General features: G+C 43.1%; 1 protein-coding gene across 5 annotated transcripts in view; it reads right to left on the minus strand.

Annotated features, from left to right (window-relative positions):
* Positions 1-17,445, minus strand: part of SUCO (SUN domain containing ossification factor) — a 256,708-nt gene that overhangs the window by 41,302 nt on the left and 197,961 nt on the right. For all 5 annotated transcript variants that reach the window (XM_030208502.1, XM_030208500.1, XM_030208501.1 and 2 more), the window contains 2 exons: positions 8,154-9,323; positions 6,962-7,049 (listed from right to left, as the gene is read on the minus strand). In XM_030208502.1, the coding sequence (XP_030064362.1) occupies positions 6,962-7,049; positions 8,154-9,323 (1,258 nt within the window). The remainder of the gene's footprint in view (positions 1-6,961; positions 7,050-8,153; positions 9,324-17,445) is intronic.

Raw genomic sequence — 17,445 nt, forward strand, 5'->3', positions numbered from 1 at the left:
CTGCGCTGTCCTTCCCAAGCAGTGGGCTCCCCAGCCCATCAAAGAGGCGTCTGTCGTGACGACAATCCACTCCGGGGTCACCAGAGGCATTCCTGCAGACAACTTGTCTGTCTGCGTCCACCAGCTCAGCGCCTTGCACACTGCTGGGTCCAAGGGAAGGCGCACAGCATAATCCTCCGACATCGGAGTCCAGCGCAGCAGCAGAGATTGTTGTAGTGGTCTCATATGAGCCCTGGCCCAGGGCACTACTTCCATCGTGGCCGTCATAGAGCCCAACAGCTGCACGTAGTCCCAAGCCCAAATAGGAGAGGCTACTAGGAACTAGTCCACCTGAGCCTGAAACTCGACAATCCGATTGTCTGGCAGGAACACTCTGCCCACTTGGGTGTCGAATCGAACTCCCAGATACTCCAGGGACTGAGTCGGGCGCAGCTGGCTTTACTCCCAGTTGATGATCCACCCCAGGGAGCTCAAAAGAGCAACCACCCGGTTCACAGCTTTGCCGCACTCTGCATAAGAGGGGGCTTGGATCAACCAGTCGTCCAGATAAGGATGGACTTGAACTCCTTCCTTCCTCAGGAAGGCCGCGAAGACCACCATTACTTTGGAGAAGGTCCGCGGAGCAGTAGCCAACCCGAACGGGAGGACTCTGAACTGGAAGTGTCGGCCCATTACTGCAAAACGCAGAAAGCGTTGATGAGGAGGCCAGATGGGAATATGCAAGTACGCTTCCTTGATGTCCAAGGATGCCAGGAACTCTCCTGCCTTCACTGCCGCTATAACAGAGCGGAGGGTCTCCATGCGAAAGTGCCGAACTTTCAAGGCCCAATTGACCCCTTTGAGGTCGAGGATAGGCCGTACAGAACCTCCTTTCTTTGGTATCACAAAGAAAAAGGAGTAACATCCCTTGCCAAGCTGATTTTCTGGCACCGGAACGACCGCCCCCAGGCGGATCAGATTGTTCAAGGTCTGCTGCACTGCCACAGCTTTGACCGGAGACTTGCAGGGAGAGAGTACAAACCCGTCTTTTAAGGGTCGGCAGAACTCTAGCTTGTAGCCGTCTCTGATGACTTCCAGCGCCCAAGCGTCTGAAGTTATTGTGGTCCACTCGCCCATAAACGAGGACAGCCGTCCTCCAATCTGCACTGGGGCATGGACCAAGGCCCCGTCATTGGGTACAAGACCCTGGGGGAGGACCGGAGGGAGCACCTCCGGGACGGCGGTCTCTGCGAAAGGAATGCTGCTTGGGGGAGAAGTTCCTCTTGAAGGAAGAGGGGGCAGAGGAGCCCGACCTGCCCGGGCGGTACCGACGGGCTTCCTGAAACCGTCCTCTGGAGGTACCAGGGCGAGTACTAGCCCGAGCCCTGATCTCTGGTAACTTCTTGCCCCTTAGACGTGCCGAGATCGGCCACGATTTTGTCCAGCTCGACCCCAAAGAGCAGCTTGCCTTTAAAAGGCAATCTAGCCAGGCGGGATTTAGAGGCGTGGTCAGCAGACCAATGTTTCAGCCAAAGCCACCGCCGCGCAGAGATTGTCTGAGCCATGCCTTTCGCTGAGGCCCTCAAGACATCATACAGCAAGTCTGCCAAATAGGCTAAGCCCGATTCCAGGGCCGGCCAATCAGCCCTCAAGGAAAGATCCGAGGGGAAAGCCCGCTGCACCATAGTCAGGCACGCCCTGGCCACATAGGAGCCGCAAATTGAGGCCTGCAAACTTAAAGCAGCTGCCTCAAAGGACGACCTTAAGGCCGCCTCCAATCTTCTGTCTTGGGCGTCCTTTAGGGCTGTGCCACCTTCCACCGGCAACGCCGTTTTCTTAGTCACCGCAGTGATTAAAGAATCCACGGTAGGCCACAGATAGGCCTTACGTTCACTTTCAGTCAAAGGATAGAGGCGGGACATAGCCCTAGCCACTTTAAGGCTCGCTTCCGGGACATCCCATTGAGCCGCAATTAAGGTGTGCATGGCATCATGCACGTGGAAGGTTCTAGGCGGGCGCTTCGTCCCCAGCATAATTGCAGAGCCAACAGGGGCTGAGGGAGAGACGTCCTCCGGAGAGGAAATCTTCAAAGTGTCCATGGCCTGTACCAACAGGTTGGACAAATCCTCTGAGCTAAAAAGCCGCGCTGCAGAGGGGTCATCCGCTCCATCCGAGCGGGGATCCGTCTCCTCCAAGGAATCCGCAAAGGACCGTTGGGAGACCTCAGATACGCTGCCCTCATCTACATCGGAGGAGACAAAGTCCTCCAAGGCCTGGGAATCAACCCGAGGGCGTTTACCTCTGGGAACCTCAACCTCTTTACCAGACGAGGGAGCAGGGGCAGCGCTTTGCATAAGGAAGGCCTGATGCAGCAGCAAAACAAACTCGGGGGAGAAACCCCCCAGACTGTGTACTTCCACAGCCTGGGCAACAGCCCTAGACGCACCCTCAACCGGCGCTCGCAAGAGCGGGGGAGAGTCATGCTGCGCATCCAAAATGGCGTCCGGCGCGACACTCCGCGAAGGAGCCGCGTGGGAAGAACGGCGCTTAACTTTAGCCGCTTTTGTGCCGTCGCCCAAATTAAGGGCGTTCATGGCATTAATGTCTCCAACCTCAAGGGTGGCCCAAGAAGAAGCCGTCCGAGCCGCGTGGCCGGCCAAGATGGCGGAGGCGAGGAGCGGGGGATGGGCGTTTATGGCGGGAAAAACCGCCACGCCGGAGGAAGGACCGGGACATTCATCGGTCACAAAACTGTCACCCAACAAGGGCGAATCAGGCTTTAAGACCCCCGCATCCCCTCTAGAAGCGCTCAAGCGATCCGGGGAGCGACTCTTTGCGCCCTCGCCCTCCGACGCCATATGCCACGAGGAGAAGAATCGGGGAACCCCCTGCCCGCTATAAAAAGGTAAAAATTACCTGCTTGCCGCTCCGAGCTGTAACGACCTGGTGTCCCAGTGAGTAGCTGCAATAAACGTTTAAATAAACGTCGAAATAAACGCCTTTAAGGACGTTCAAAATTTTTTTTTTTTTTTTAACGGAGCCAGCGGGAGGGGGGAGAAAAGGAGGGACCTGGCACCACCAGGTTTGCACTTGCTCAAAAGAGCCCTCAACCCCAGGCACTCAACAAAACCTAAGAATTAGGCTTGGAGGCCTAGCCAGAGCTGCTGCTGTGTGTGACCACCACCTGCTGAGATAGAGAACATACTGGGGAGTTTCCGGCAGCACATGACCACATATAGGGAGGCAAAAGTTTGCTCTCTATCTCCACCTGCTGGTAGATGGACACAACCCACCAGTCTATGGATTGATCAGCTTGATGATATGGAATACAGTTATGTCATCCATATAGATGAAATGCATAAAGTTAGCCTTATCCAATAGAATACCTAAAAATTTCATAAGCAGTACTAGAGAACGTGGAGACCCCTGTGGAACTTCTGTGATCCAAAAGAGGCAAATCAAATCGCCCAACTCCTCACTTACCGTCCTCAGCAAAACCTCTACTTGAAGAGATTATGTCCTCTGTCATGTCACAATTTTCAAGGATTATTTTCCTGGGAGACTTAAACTTACACTTGGAAAATGATGCAGACACCAATGTCCACAACTTCAAATCATTCCTGAAGGGCTACGAGCTAACTACATTCTCTGAGGGTGCAACTCATGAAAGGCCATATGTAGCACTTCATGACTTCCTATCCTAATAGCTTGATTAGTTCATTCAAATGGAAGCCAGTACCATGGTCTGACCACTTCCAACTGGATTTCACCATTGATATCCATATGTCAAACTTAACCAGACAAGTCATCCAAACTAATCTCCACCAGAGGTAAAATCAATGAGGACACTTTCTGGTCTGAACTAACAGATTCCCTCATTACCGCATCTCCTACACATGGTTTCATCAAATACCACTGGAACACCAAGGTGAAAGCCATTCTAGACAAAATTGCTCCATTTATCACTAAAAAGGTCAAGACGTCCAGAAATTCGCCATAGTTTACAGAGGAACTATCCATCCTAAAAAAGAAATGTAGACGCCCTGAAAAGCAATGGAGAAAGATCAAAGATACTACTGATAGCAGACTCAAAATGCCAATATTATAGCAGATTAAGATGATCTTGGCAAAAACAAAAAAAACTTCTCCTTAGTTAAAACACTAGCTTCCTTCCACTAATAAGGATAAACATTCATAGAAAACATGTCCCACTGCCAAGACCTAGCTTTCGCCAACAAGATCCTCCAAATTAGGTCCGAACTATCTAAAGCTACACCAACAGAGGAAAATAGTCCAATCCGTAGCTCAGCCTTAATCGCTGGAAATCCTACAACCCAAGGCTCCAAAACTGACTAAAACTGGGTATCTTTTCAACCACTAACAGTTGAGGATGTAAGATCAATGCTGCTGAAATGCTCCTGAGCCAACTGCTCCCTGGATCAATGCCCAAAACACCTACTCAAATCCATCCCTATGGAGGCAGTAAACTGGTTACTCGATAATCTCAATGAGCTGTTAAAAACTGACAATCTTCCCCCTGATTTGGGCAAAATTGTTCTCACTCCACTACTGAAGGGATCTGGGCTAGATGTATCACCACCTACAAACTACCGACCAGTGGCAAGTATACCCTTTAAATTATTAGAAACCTACATTAGTAAACATCTTTCTTTATATCTGGAAAAATTTTCTATTTTACACTGGTCACAATTTGGCTTCAGATCGTCACATAGAACTAGCAGCAATGTTTCCGTACTAACTACATATGTCAAACACCACCTATGCAAAGGCGACCAAGTAATTCTTCTCCAATTCAATATATCGGCAGTGTTCGATGTGGTTGACCACACATTGCTACTCAAATGCCTGGATCAGATAGAAATAACGGGCGGTGTTCAAATGCTTCAGCAAATTCCTTCTAAATTGAAGCTATTCTGTCAAGCAAAACAACCAACTTTCCAACTTCTGGTCTAACTGCAGGGTCCCGCAGGGATCTCCCCTCTCACCTATCCTGTTCAATCTCTTTGAGTCATCCCTTGCCTCAATACACCTTGGACTTAATGAATTACTATTATTCTACATGGATGACATCCTGCTTCTCTTACCAGTGACAGCATCAAACATAGATCCAACTCAGTCTGTAGTGAATGGTATAACTGCTGTTAGCACCTGGGCCCTTGACCAATAAACAAATTGAATGTGCAAAAAAACCAAGGTCCTGTGGTTCCGAAATCATGGAGTTGAGGTCCCATCATCAATATCTTTGACCAATGGTCAAATCTTTACAGTAGAATCTGAAACCAGAGTACGAGGGGTCTTGCTTGATTCTTCACTCATCTTCTCCTCCCATATTAACCAGCTATGGAAGTAAACACTATTCAAAATGAGACAGCTACTTATAGTCAGATCATTCTTTGACCAAAAAGCCTAAGTGTCAATATTAGAAAAAAATTGCAAATCATACAGAACACAGCTGCTAGACTTATATACAGATTGAATAGATATACTAATGTTTCAACTCATCTAAACAAACTGCACTCGCTTCCCATAGCAGAAAGACTCTGGTTCAAAGCTGCTTGTTTAGTTTTTCAAATCCTATAGGGCTTCACCTCTAAACTGCTAAGACCGCTTCATACGTCTGTTCCAGTTTAACAGACCGAAACAACAACTGATGCTAGCATCACCGTTACAAAAGACAATTCAAAATCAGAAGATTTTCAGCTCACTATTCCCCGTTCTTAGGATCAAAATATGGAACTCTCTACCTATTCTCATCAGAAAACAGCTACAACTTCAGGAAAAGGCTAAAAATCTCTCTTCCCAAAGACTGCTTCATAACAATCAATCATGACTTCTACCTCCTAATATCATCCATTATCCTTTCCTTAATATTTTTGGTCTCATGCATTAAAACAATGGTCTCTAATATTTCTCATACCTCACACTAACACTATTTGCTTTTGTCTCACCTAGAACGTAAACCGCACTGAACCCTGGAAAGGGGATGTTAGTAGTATACAAGAATTGATTTGAATTGAACTCTACTAGTGGCCTTCCACTTTTCAGACATGATCTCATCCTTCTTACCTGAAGAACAATGGTTCATCAGAAAACTTTCTAACCAGGATAAGACTGTGCCATCTAATCCACATTGATGGGAAACATTAATCAATATCTGCCAATCCACAAAATTAAACACGCTGGAAAGACTGAATTATAGAATTATTGTGGTTTGGCCCTTACATAAAATACTCTTACCATGAGCTATCAATAATTGTCTCAATACTATAATTCCCTCTAAACCCAGATTGATAAGGGTAAAGGAGGTCATGTAGATTCAAAAAAAATTAACCAGTTGTTCCGTAACATAACATTCCATCAGTTTAACAGAGGGACACATGCCACAGGTTGGCAGCATGATAACCCTGTCATTCATCAAGATAAAAGGACTTGCCAAATAAAAACACACCACAGACATCAAGACCTTCTCATAACCTGATATCTGCTTACCAAGAAAAACAAAAAGCTTAGCAATGGAACAATGATTGTCTGTGTTCCCCCATTATACAAAAATTGACAAAATCAAATCTGAGTTATATATTATGTGTACTGTATCAGTGTTTCTCACTTTACCAGTTAAAATTCTATTTTTGCTCTAGAAATGCACATATCCTGTACTTTTGTTTAAATCATATCCAACTTGGAACGTTAATGTAAGGCATCTCAAAATTTGAGAAAAAAATGAAAATGCATACAAGTTTCAGGATAATTTATTTTCTACATCATAATTCAGAAAACTAGCATTTGGGTTTCCCCTTCAACAGTGCCAACAGGAGTTGGGTGCCTCTCACACAAGTTAGTAATCCTTATAATTTAGCTGCCTACAACAAAAAGGAGTTTAGCCTTAGAGATTTCCCCATTTAGCCCACTGTCAACTGGAGCCAATCACAGAACCATCCATTCCCTCAAAAGGAACATTTACCTGTTCTTCTGCAATTCGTGATGTATTCTGAAGCTTGATTATAGTTTTATTGAAAGCCTTCTGCATTTCTTCCATTTGCTTTCGGTACCTTTAAAAAGCACATGCATCAGATTCACATTTAGAACATCACAAGTTATAAAGTATGCCTCAATATTGTACAGTATGATCTCAAAGTTCAAATCTACAAATGGTCAACAAAACCAGTCATTTATTTTAGATTTCCATAACCTGTTAATAAGGAGAAGAGACCAGCAGGGACATTGCTCTTAGTCTCTTCTAAACTAAGGTTCAAAATGAATACATTTTTATAGCCTAAACCACAGATGAGGTAATGAATCCAATCTATTCAGGGATAACAAAATACAAAGATCAGTGGTTAAGACAGAATACAGATGGCCAATCCCAGAACTGTAAATAAGTCACTTTGGTGCCTGAGAAAGGGTAAGAAAACATTCAACAGTCAGCTTATCTTTAGCTTTTGCCTGTAGTGCCTGGACAATCAATCTATATAGATTGGTCCTTCCTGGGGTAAAGGGTGAAGGCTGAGAAGAGAAAGTCAGTCTAAGCATTTTTCTACCATTAAGATACGAGTATTTTCCTGAAATATTCTAGACTAAAAATAACTATTCATTCACCAAATCCACAAATCCACATTGGGAAACCAAACATTACAAGACAAAGGCTCTCCATCAATATAAAGAAGAATCTCATGCCATATCATATGGAACTGCATAATAAAGAAAATAAATCTAGAAATATGCCAGACCCTGAGATAAATGAGCAGAGTTCAACGAATCAAACTTTCTCCATTAATCCTCATCAGTCAAGAGAACAATATTTGGTGACATAGGGCTATTATAGTTATGTTCAAGTTGTGTCCCCAATCATACCCAGGAAGCTCTGCACTATTAAATTACTGCTCAATGACTATCAGAAAACAAGCCTTATTATAAAGATTCTTCCATTCTTGAAAAATTATATTTACACTCAAGACACATGTCCCAAACCTTTTGCTGGTTTTTCATTATTTTTCCTTCAATTTTACCTCATTCTAAGAGTTAGCCCTTAACCTCCTTGAACCAAAAATAGATAATAAATTATTTGAAGAATCTCCAATGCAATCACATGTGCTAATACAGAACAATTTACAATGATTAAAAAAAATCAATTCTATATTATCTTGTAACAATACCTTTGACTGAGTTCTTCCAGGTAGCGGCTGCTGAGTGACATGTTGACTTCCAAGGCCTTGATACGGTTATTAAGCCGCATAAAGACAGATTCCTTTTGGCTAGATCCATGAACCAGATTGCCATTGGTATAGCCTAAATCTGTGGAGTTCTGTAGCTCAGCATAGAAGTCTGTTGCAGTCCTTTGTAGTCCACCTGACACAGGGATGCTCAAAAGAGGATCGTCAGAAGCCTGCTCCTCCTCTTTCATCTCCACTGCTTGGGAAGACACTGTCTTTTCTACTGCTGCTGGCATCTGTGTTTCAGAGGTGCTCCCTTTCCCTTCCTTTACTGCTACGTCCACCACAGAGGTGTCAAGTTCAGGCAGGGAGTCAGTCTCTGTAGCTTTTACAGTGGCGACATGAGAAGTGTCTGCCTGCTCACCACTGATAGTGTCTGTCATTTCACTGAGATGCTGTGTGTCTAAGCTTACAGTAGGTTTCTCTATAGTCACCAAACTGTCAGTTTTTTCTTCAGCAGGAAGCTCACCACTGACCACTGGCGTGAGTGCCTGCTGGATCTGTTTGGTTTCATGGTAAGGTACCTCAGACACCAATGTGGTGGATATGATTTTAACTTCTGAAGTTAGATCTGAAAAGGCCGACTGAGACACAGTCTGAGGATGGCTGGGCTCCAGCTCTACAAATTCCTCAGTCTTATTTACCATGGTCTCATGCAGTCTATTGTCAATCTGACTTACAATAATAAAGTCAGGTGAAACAGTGTCACTAACTACTACCTCCTCTTGGGTTGGCTCTACTATTACAGGCTGGGTGATGTCTGTTGGTACAGCAAGAGGCTGCTGACCTGCTTCCAGTTTCTCATCTCCTTTCTGTATGCTCTCTATTTTATATCGCTGTCTGTGAAGAGCCACAATTACTGAGCACCACTTAAAAAGGTACTCTGAAAAACTTGAAATGCAGCAGATTGTAGTCAGTTCACCACAGTAAAGATCCGTCTCAAATTCAAACCAAATCAACTTTTCTTCTTCTTGTTCACCACTGCCCAACAGTGTAACTGTAGATTGTTGAGGTTCCTCTTCCTCCTCTTCCACTAACTGGACAATGGGACGCTCTTTTTGTACATCTGACTCCAACAATTCTTCAGTTGACATTGACACCTCGCTCACATCCCTATAATTAGAAACAGGAGACAGGATTTTTGTAGTGCTCTTTTTAGGCATTGCAAACAGATCATAATTGGTCTTTATATCCTTAACTAATGCATAAATTGCCTTCTCCAGAAAGTGGCTTACTCACAAGGCAGTAGAAATACCTCAGTTTTGACAGACATAAAACCATAAAATGATTGATAGTCTTGTGGTAACTTAATTCTTCTGCCCTCCCCAACCCAATAGAATGTTCCACATACTCATACAGTTAGGGAGAGAAGAAGTGAAGGCCACGCAGAGATGAGAAAATGTTCTTTTTTTAATTACTTACCAAGCAAGAATACAGACTATGTTTCTTTTCTCATGAGTTACAACAAAGCTGCACAGATGTGCTATCTCGGAGTACTTCTCCAATTCAGTCTTGTCATCTATCATGTTTTATACTCTATGATTACACAGCTCAAACATTTCGTTATCATTATCTTCGACCACCTTGTAGATAATTATTAGTTCAGACTGCACTGATCAAGATTATTGGTAAGGGCTAAAGCAACATCATACTGATTAGCATGTTCCATTTCGCCAGCCATCATTTATCTATGTTCCAGTAGCATGGTCCATTTTGCCAGCAACCATTTATCAATGTTCCAGTCATTATATCTGCAAAAAGCCCCTAACCACATTCTTCAGTAAACACCTTGCATGGAACATTGCTTCATGTTCTTCTTTCTGCAAACCTGTCACAAGAGCTCATGAGCTTCTGGGTCACACAGAGGACATGATTTTTAGGTCTGGCTGACAGCTTCAGGCCTCTAGACCTGTTTTTGGAAGGGCCTAGTTAGGTTCATTATATACATAACCATTGATCACTCGGTTAACCAATAGCCATCCATTTGTGATTGCTATTCAGCCAGACCGTAGACTTCTGCTGTCCTGCTATCACAGCTGAATATGTGGAACTGATGTTTCAGCATTTGTGTTGTGGCTTGGCTTTCTTTAGTATATGATGCGAGATCTGCAGTTTGTCTTTATATATGGTGCAGCACGATAGCTGAAACATGGGTTCCACTTACTCAGACCAGGCAAGACCCAGACAACTGCAACAATCATGATGCCAGCCATAGAAGCCTAAGAGAACAGATATGGTGTACTTAGATTTCAGCAAAGCCTCTGACATGGTTCCAGATAGGTGAAGGGTGACTGACTGGATCAGAAACTGGGTAGTGGTAAATGGAATTCACTCTGAAGAAGACGACTTATTTTTTTATTACATTTGTACCCCGCACTTTCCCACTCATGGCAGGCTCAATGCGGCGGGCAATGGAGGGTTAAGTGACTTGCCCAGAGTCACAAGGAGCTGCCTTATCACTATTGTGCCACAGAAACTGTTAAGTGATATAGCTGAAGATCTGTCTGGTAAGGTTTGCCTCTGCGGATGATACCAAAATCAACAAAGAGTAAAACACCCTGTATGGCAAACAACATGAACAGGAATCTAGGGAAGCCTGAAGGTGGTCTAGAATTTCACAGCTAAGTTTTAATGCTAACTAAATACAGAATACAATAAATTCTGCATTTGGGCAGGAAAAAAAAAAACAAAAAACAAAAGCAAAACACACACACATACCCATCATACACCAAAATACATCTAAAATAAAAAGCACAACTTGATGTTTATGACTTTCTGAGAAAGTGCCACCCAGGCAAAAAATTAGATATAATTATAAGAAAACAAGAACAATACATATATTATTCTAAGACTGAAGATTTCACCAAACAGCTAAGGCTAATGATCTGGAAACAAAATTAGGACAAAGCTGAGTGTGGTCAAGGCTTTGGAACTGCTGACTTCCCTGTGCTAGTAAGTAGCTAAGCAACACAGTAGTTATAGTTAAAATCATTGTGATGCCATAATGGTCAAAAATGGTCACTGAATTCCACCCCCCCCCCCCCCCCCCTCCAGATCTGTAAGCCTTACAAGATATACCTTTTTTTTTTTTTTTTTTTTTTTTTTTACTGTTAGTGAAAAGTGGGTCTTGAACGTCAAGCTATATTTCCCCAAGAAAAATTAGGAAGCTGGTGTGTTCAATTTGATTACCACAACCATACAAACATAGCTTTAACATTCATCTTTTCACTATGCACTAGTAAAATATTTTAACATTTATTTAATGGATTTATAACTTGCCAAATCATTTTTGTTTAAGCTGAAATACAAAAATATTTCAGCATAAAGAGACACGTAGAACTCAAATCATGAACAAAACACTCACATCTGACATAAGGGAGCAATTCCATAAAATTGGCACTAACATTTACATATCAATTACACATGTAAATGTTTAGAAGAATCTATTAAATAGGTCCAGATTTACTCAAAAAGCAGGGGAAAATATGGCAAGTACTAAATTACTAAAATCTCAGTGCATCAATGGAACTTTTACAAATTGAAAAACACATTCAACTTTCGCTGGGTGGGAAGCCAAACATCTTTTTCAGGAGAAATGTTTTTTGAACCGGTCGGATGTGGTGTCCATCACTCAACCCCATAATTTAAGTGCATAAGAAGCCGAACTTCATTGATATGTGTGCTCAGGTTTTTTTTTTTTTTAAGTTTATAAGAAGTTTAACACTAAGACAGAAACGTTTCAAAGAATGATTAAAATTGAAAATGGACCGATGAAGTTTGGTATGTTATGCCCAGTGCTTCCCTTAAATTATGGGGTTGACTGTTGTGCAGCACCTCTGACTGGTCCAAAACAAATTTCTCCTGAATAAGATGTTTGGCTACACAGTGAAAGTGAATGTTTTTCAATTATTTGTAAAAGTTCTATTGATGCACATGTGCATGCCATTATTCTGAACAGCATGTGTGCACATACACGTGTAAATTGTAAAAATTCTGCCTACGTGCTATTCTGTAAATTCATGCTTATCTTACATAGCATGTAATTTACACAGGTAGGTATACATATAAGTGAAGTCTAGGCAGGACACACACACACATAACTTAGAAGTTATAGGTTACCAGCATCTCTGGCATTAAGACATGCACAATTACAGCTCTATGTCTGGCCCAAGTGCCTGCACTTAAACAGGCTTGTATTTTACCTGCTATATTAGTGTTCTATAAAGGAAACTAAGCACCTACTTTCCCTTGTAGAATGGGTGCTTATATACAGGCACACTGTAGTACAAAAAATATCAGCATGAGCATAGCAAAAATGAAAGTTTGCCAGAGCCTTCTGGCGCGCATGTGCGGACTAACTTCCCACCCATCGCGTGACCGCACTCCTCAGTTAAGTTCTAAAGCATAAAGAAATAAAAACTCCAAAGGGAGGTGGGCAGGTTTGTGAGAATAATCAGCCTGCTGTCCTCTGAGAATACCTGCTACAGGTATGTATCTTCGCTTTCTCCGAGGACAAGCAGGCTGAGTTGTTCTCACAACTGGGGTATCCCTAGCATCCAGGTCAATTGGGCCTTGCAATGGCGAGGACAAAACGTAGATTAACCTGAAACTATATACAGTTAGCTGAGAGTGCAGCCTGGAACAGAATAAAATGGGCCTAGGTGGGTGGAGTTGGATTCTAAACCCAAGAAAACAACAAAACAAGCGGAAGATATCCAGAAGGACCAGACTGAAGCCACAAATGTTGGAAACCAGAATAATTTATTACGACCCAATTATTCTGGTTTCCAACATTTGTGGCTTCAGTCTGGTCCTTCTGGATATCTTCCGCTTGTTTTGTTGTTTTCTTGTTTTTTTTGCGGGAGATTTTGGACTCTCTTGTTGTTGTTTTTAGGATTCTAAACCCAAACAGATTCTGCAGCACTGACTGCCCAAACCGACTGTCATGTCAGGTATCCTGCTGAAGACAGTAGTGTGATGTGAATGTATGGACCGAAGACCATGTTGCAGCTTTGCAAGTCTCTTCAATGGAGGCCGACTAAGTGAGCCACTAACGCAGCCCATGGCTCTGACATTTATGAGTCGTGACATGGCCCTCCAGAGTCAGCTCAGCTTGGGCATAAACGAAGGAAATGCAATCTGCTAACCAATTAAAAATTGTGTGTTTTCCGATGGCAACTCCCCTCCTGTTGGGATCAAAAGCAACAAACAACTGGGCGGACTGTCTGAAGGGCTTCATCCGCTCCACATAAAAGGCCAATGCTCTCTTGAAGTCCAAGGTGTGCAAGCTGCTTTCGCCAGGGTGGGCATGAGGACAGGGAAACAATGTTGGCAAGACAATTGACTGGTTCAGATGGAACTCCGACACCACCTTCAGCAGGAACTTAGGGTACATGCGGAGGACTACTCTGTTACTACTCTCCCCCTTCCTGTACACATTAATTGATTTGATTACTTTATTTTTTGTCTATTAGATTGTAAGCTCTTTGAGCAGGGACTGTCTTTCTTCTATGTTTGTGCAGCGCTACGTACGCCTTGTAGCGCTATAGAAATGCTAAATAGTAGTAGTAGTAGTTATGATGAAACTTAGTATAAGGTGCATCCACTACTAGGGCCTGAAGCCCACCGGCCCTACGAGCTGAAGTAACAGCCACCAAGAAAATGACCTTCCAGGTCAAGTACTTCAGATGGCAGGAATTTAGTGGCTCAAAAGGAGCTTTCATCAGCTCCTCTCATGAAGCGAACAACTAAAGGCTGTCCAGAGATAGGCTTACCCTCTACACACTGATAAGCACTGATTGCACTAAGGTGAACCCTTACGGAGTTGTCTTAAGACCAGACTCCAACAAGTGTAGAAGGTATTTAAGCATGGTCCGTGTAGGACAAGATAGAGGATCTATGGCATTGCTGTCACACCAGACGGCAAACCTCCTTCATCTGAAAGAGTAATACCTCTTAGTGGAATCTTTCCTGGAAGCAAGCAAGACCTGGGAGACACTCTCCGAAAGACCCAAGGAAGCGAATTCTAGGCTCTCAACATCCACGCCGTGAGAGCCAGGGACTGGAGGTTGGGATATAGACGCAATCCCTCGTTCTGAGCGTTGAGGGTCAGAAAACACTCCAATCTCCACAGTTCTTCAGATGACAATTCCAGGAAAAAAAAAAAAGAGGGAACCAAATCTGACGCAGCCAAGATGGTGCAATCAAGATCATGGTTCCACGGTCTTGCCAAGTCTTCCCCACAAGAGGTATGGGTGTTACCTCCAGATATTTTGTAAGGACACAAGAAGCGGATGCAAGGCTAAAAAGCAGAACACAACACTGATAGTAGTGTCCCCTTCTCATTTCCTTTACTTGGATATACCTGTATGAGATTAGATGCATCCTTTAAAGTCCAGAAAACAAAGTTTCCAAATTGCAGAAGAAGAGTACTTAGGGAACATAGGGAAATCATCCTAAACTTTTATCTACAAGAAACGTTTTCATGATCAGGAAATACTTGGAATAAATCCAAATGAAGAAAATAACTACTACTACTACATTGGGAAGAATAACTCGAATCGTAGTTACCCAACGCTAGGGTCGACCTTGGGAGTGAGCACCCAAGAAAAAGTAGGTGTCATTGTAGACCATACACTGAAATTGTCTGCCCAGTGTGCAGTGGTGGCCAAATAAGCAAACAAGATGCTAGGAATTATTAGGAAAGGGTTGGTAAATAAGACCAACAATACTATAACGTCTCTGTATTGCTCTATAGTACAAACTTATTTTGAGTATTGTGTTTGGTTCTGGTCGTCGTATTTCAAAAAAGATATAGCGAAATTAAAAAAGATTCAAACAGCAGCGACCAAAATGAAAAAGGGGATAGAACTCCTCTCATATGAAGGAAGGACAAAAAGGTTAGGGCTCTTCAGCTTGGAGAGACAACTGACAGGAGATATGATTGAAGTCTACAAAATCCTGAGTGGTGTAAACAGGTTGGTAGCATGAAATGTTGCTATTATGTGGGTTTCTTCCAGGTACTTGTGACCTGGATAGGCCACTGTTGGAAACAGGATACTAGGCTAGATGGACCGTTGGTCTGACCCAGTATGGCTATTCTTGTGTTCTTATGCGTCAACATGGATTCAGCCAAGGGAAGTCTTGCCTCACCAATTTGCTTCATGTCTTTGGATGTGTGAATAAATATGGATACAGGTGAACTGGTTGATGTAGTTCAGAAAGTGTTTGACGAAGTCCCTCACGAGAGGCTCCTGAGAAATTTAAAAACTCATGGGATAGGAGGCAATGTTCTGTTGTGGATGAGGAATTAGTTGATGGATAGAAAACAGAGGGTAGGGTTACATGGCCAGTTCTCTCAGTGGAAGAAAGTGAATCGTGGAATGTCTAAGAGGCCTGTACTGGGGCTGGTGCTATTTAACTTATTAATGGTCTGGAAATGGGAACGAGTGAAGTGATTGAATAGTTTTGTGTTGTCTGCAAATAAGTTGTTAAAACTCATGTGGACTGTGAAAAATTGCAGGATGACCTTAGTAAGTTAGAAGACTGGGCATCCAAATGGAAATTAGATTTAATGTGGACAAGTGCAAAGTGATGCACATTGGGAACTATAATCCAAATCCGCTATTTGATGTGTGCCAACTCCTAGGATGGAACGTAAGAAAAAGATCTAGGTGTCATCTTGGAACAATACGTAGACATCTTCAGCCCAGTGTACAGTGGTGGCCAAAAAAAGCAAAGAGTGCTAGGAATTAAGAAAGGGATAGAAAATAAGACAAAAATTATTATAATGCCTCTATCGCTCCATGGTGCAACCTCACTTTGAGTACTGTGCATTTCTGGTCACTATATCTTAAAGATAGAACAGAATTAGAAAAGGTTCAAAGAAGGGCAACCAAAATGATTTAAGGGGATGGAACTCCTCTCATATGAGGAAAGGACACTTCAGCTTGGAAAAGACGGCTGAGGGAGGATATGACTGAGGTCACCTGAGTGTGCCTACATTTCCCTGGTAAGTCTACAGAGAATGAATGCTCATATGTGTAAATTTGTTTTTGATAAAATTTGATGATGTAACATGTATTTTGTCAGCACAGTCTAGCCGGATCAGATGCATGAGAGCGCATGAGGGGAAGTATTTAGAGGACAAATTATGAGCAGTATTAAATACCATAAGCAAAACCTTCAAGCTAATTCAATATTCAACTGATAACCAATGAAGATGCACTAGAGCTGGAGTTCTGTGATCAAAACTGACATTCAAGACAATCCTTGTCACTGTATTCTGGACAAGCAGCAAACTGTGGAAATTACAGTAGTATAAACAAGGATTATTAATGTTACCAATACTTTATGAAGATCCTTCTCAACCAGAAATATATACAAGTGATGCAAAACATATTCTAATTAAAACTAATCTAGCAATATTATATGACCAACCCAAAAAACTGGACATGCATATATAGTACTTTACTATGATCGAGCAGGGGACCATGGAACCCGGCTTTTTCTGGAAGCTTTCAAAAATGAGCCTTAAATCCAGCACGTAGGTGTCATCTTTTGAGTGATGACCACACTATCCCCCACCGACCACACCACCCTGCTTCTGTATCATCTCTAGCCTATCTGGGAAGCAGAGAGGCTTCATATTTACCCTGATCTCAGATGCTGTAATGTCCTGCTGGAGCTCACAGTTAAGACCATGCAGTCTCACCAAAGGGCTCCACTAATGACTTTACTGAGCCTGCTGCTTTACTCTCTTCTCATTGCATTTGCAACAGTTTTCTCAGCTACTATATTTCACTTTCATAGTGAGCAGAAGTGTTTGGCTAGCAATGCAAATAAACTGTGATATTCCTAAAAAATCTGTAACTGGAGGCCACTCCTGATCAGCAGCCTCTTTATGCAAAGGGCACTAGGATGACCCCAGAGACAATCATTTGTCACTACAGATGAACTAGTTTGTTCAGTCCAATAATATAGGCTGGGCATGCTTAGCTTATCACAGTACAGACCTGGTTGGAGGATGAGGATAATTGCCTGTTGGGTGCAAGACAAAAGAGGGCCCATAGCTTTGAAATACTGACAGAAAAATATATCAGTGATTAATACTCACATTCTGCCCTGTGTCAACACGAACGATGCCACTTCCCTGCCAGCCCACCCACCCACCCCCATTCCCTACTGGCGACCCAAGTAACTTGTACCAAACATAATATGGCAGCAGTCCTTGACA

The sequence above is a fragment of the Microcaecilia unicolor genome, chromosome 6 (assembly GCF_901765095.1).
Source record: "Microcaecilia unicolor chromosome 6, aMicUni1.1, whole genome shotgun sequence".
NCBI lineage: Eukaryota > Metazoa > Chordata > Amphibia > Gymnophiona > Siphonopidae > Microcaecilia > Microcaecilia unicolor.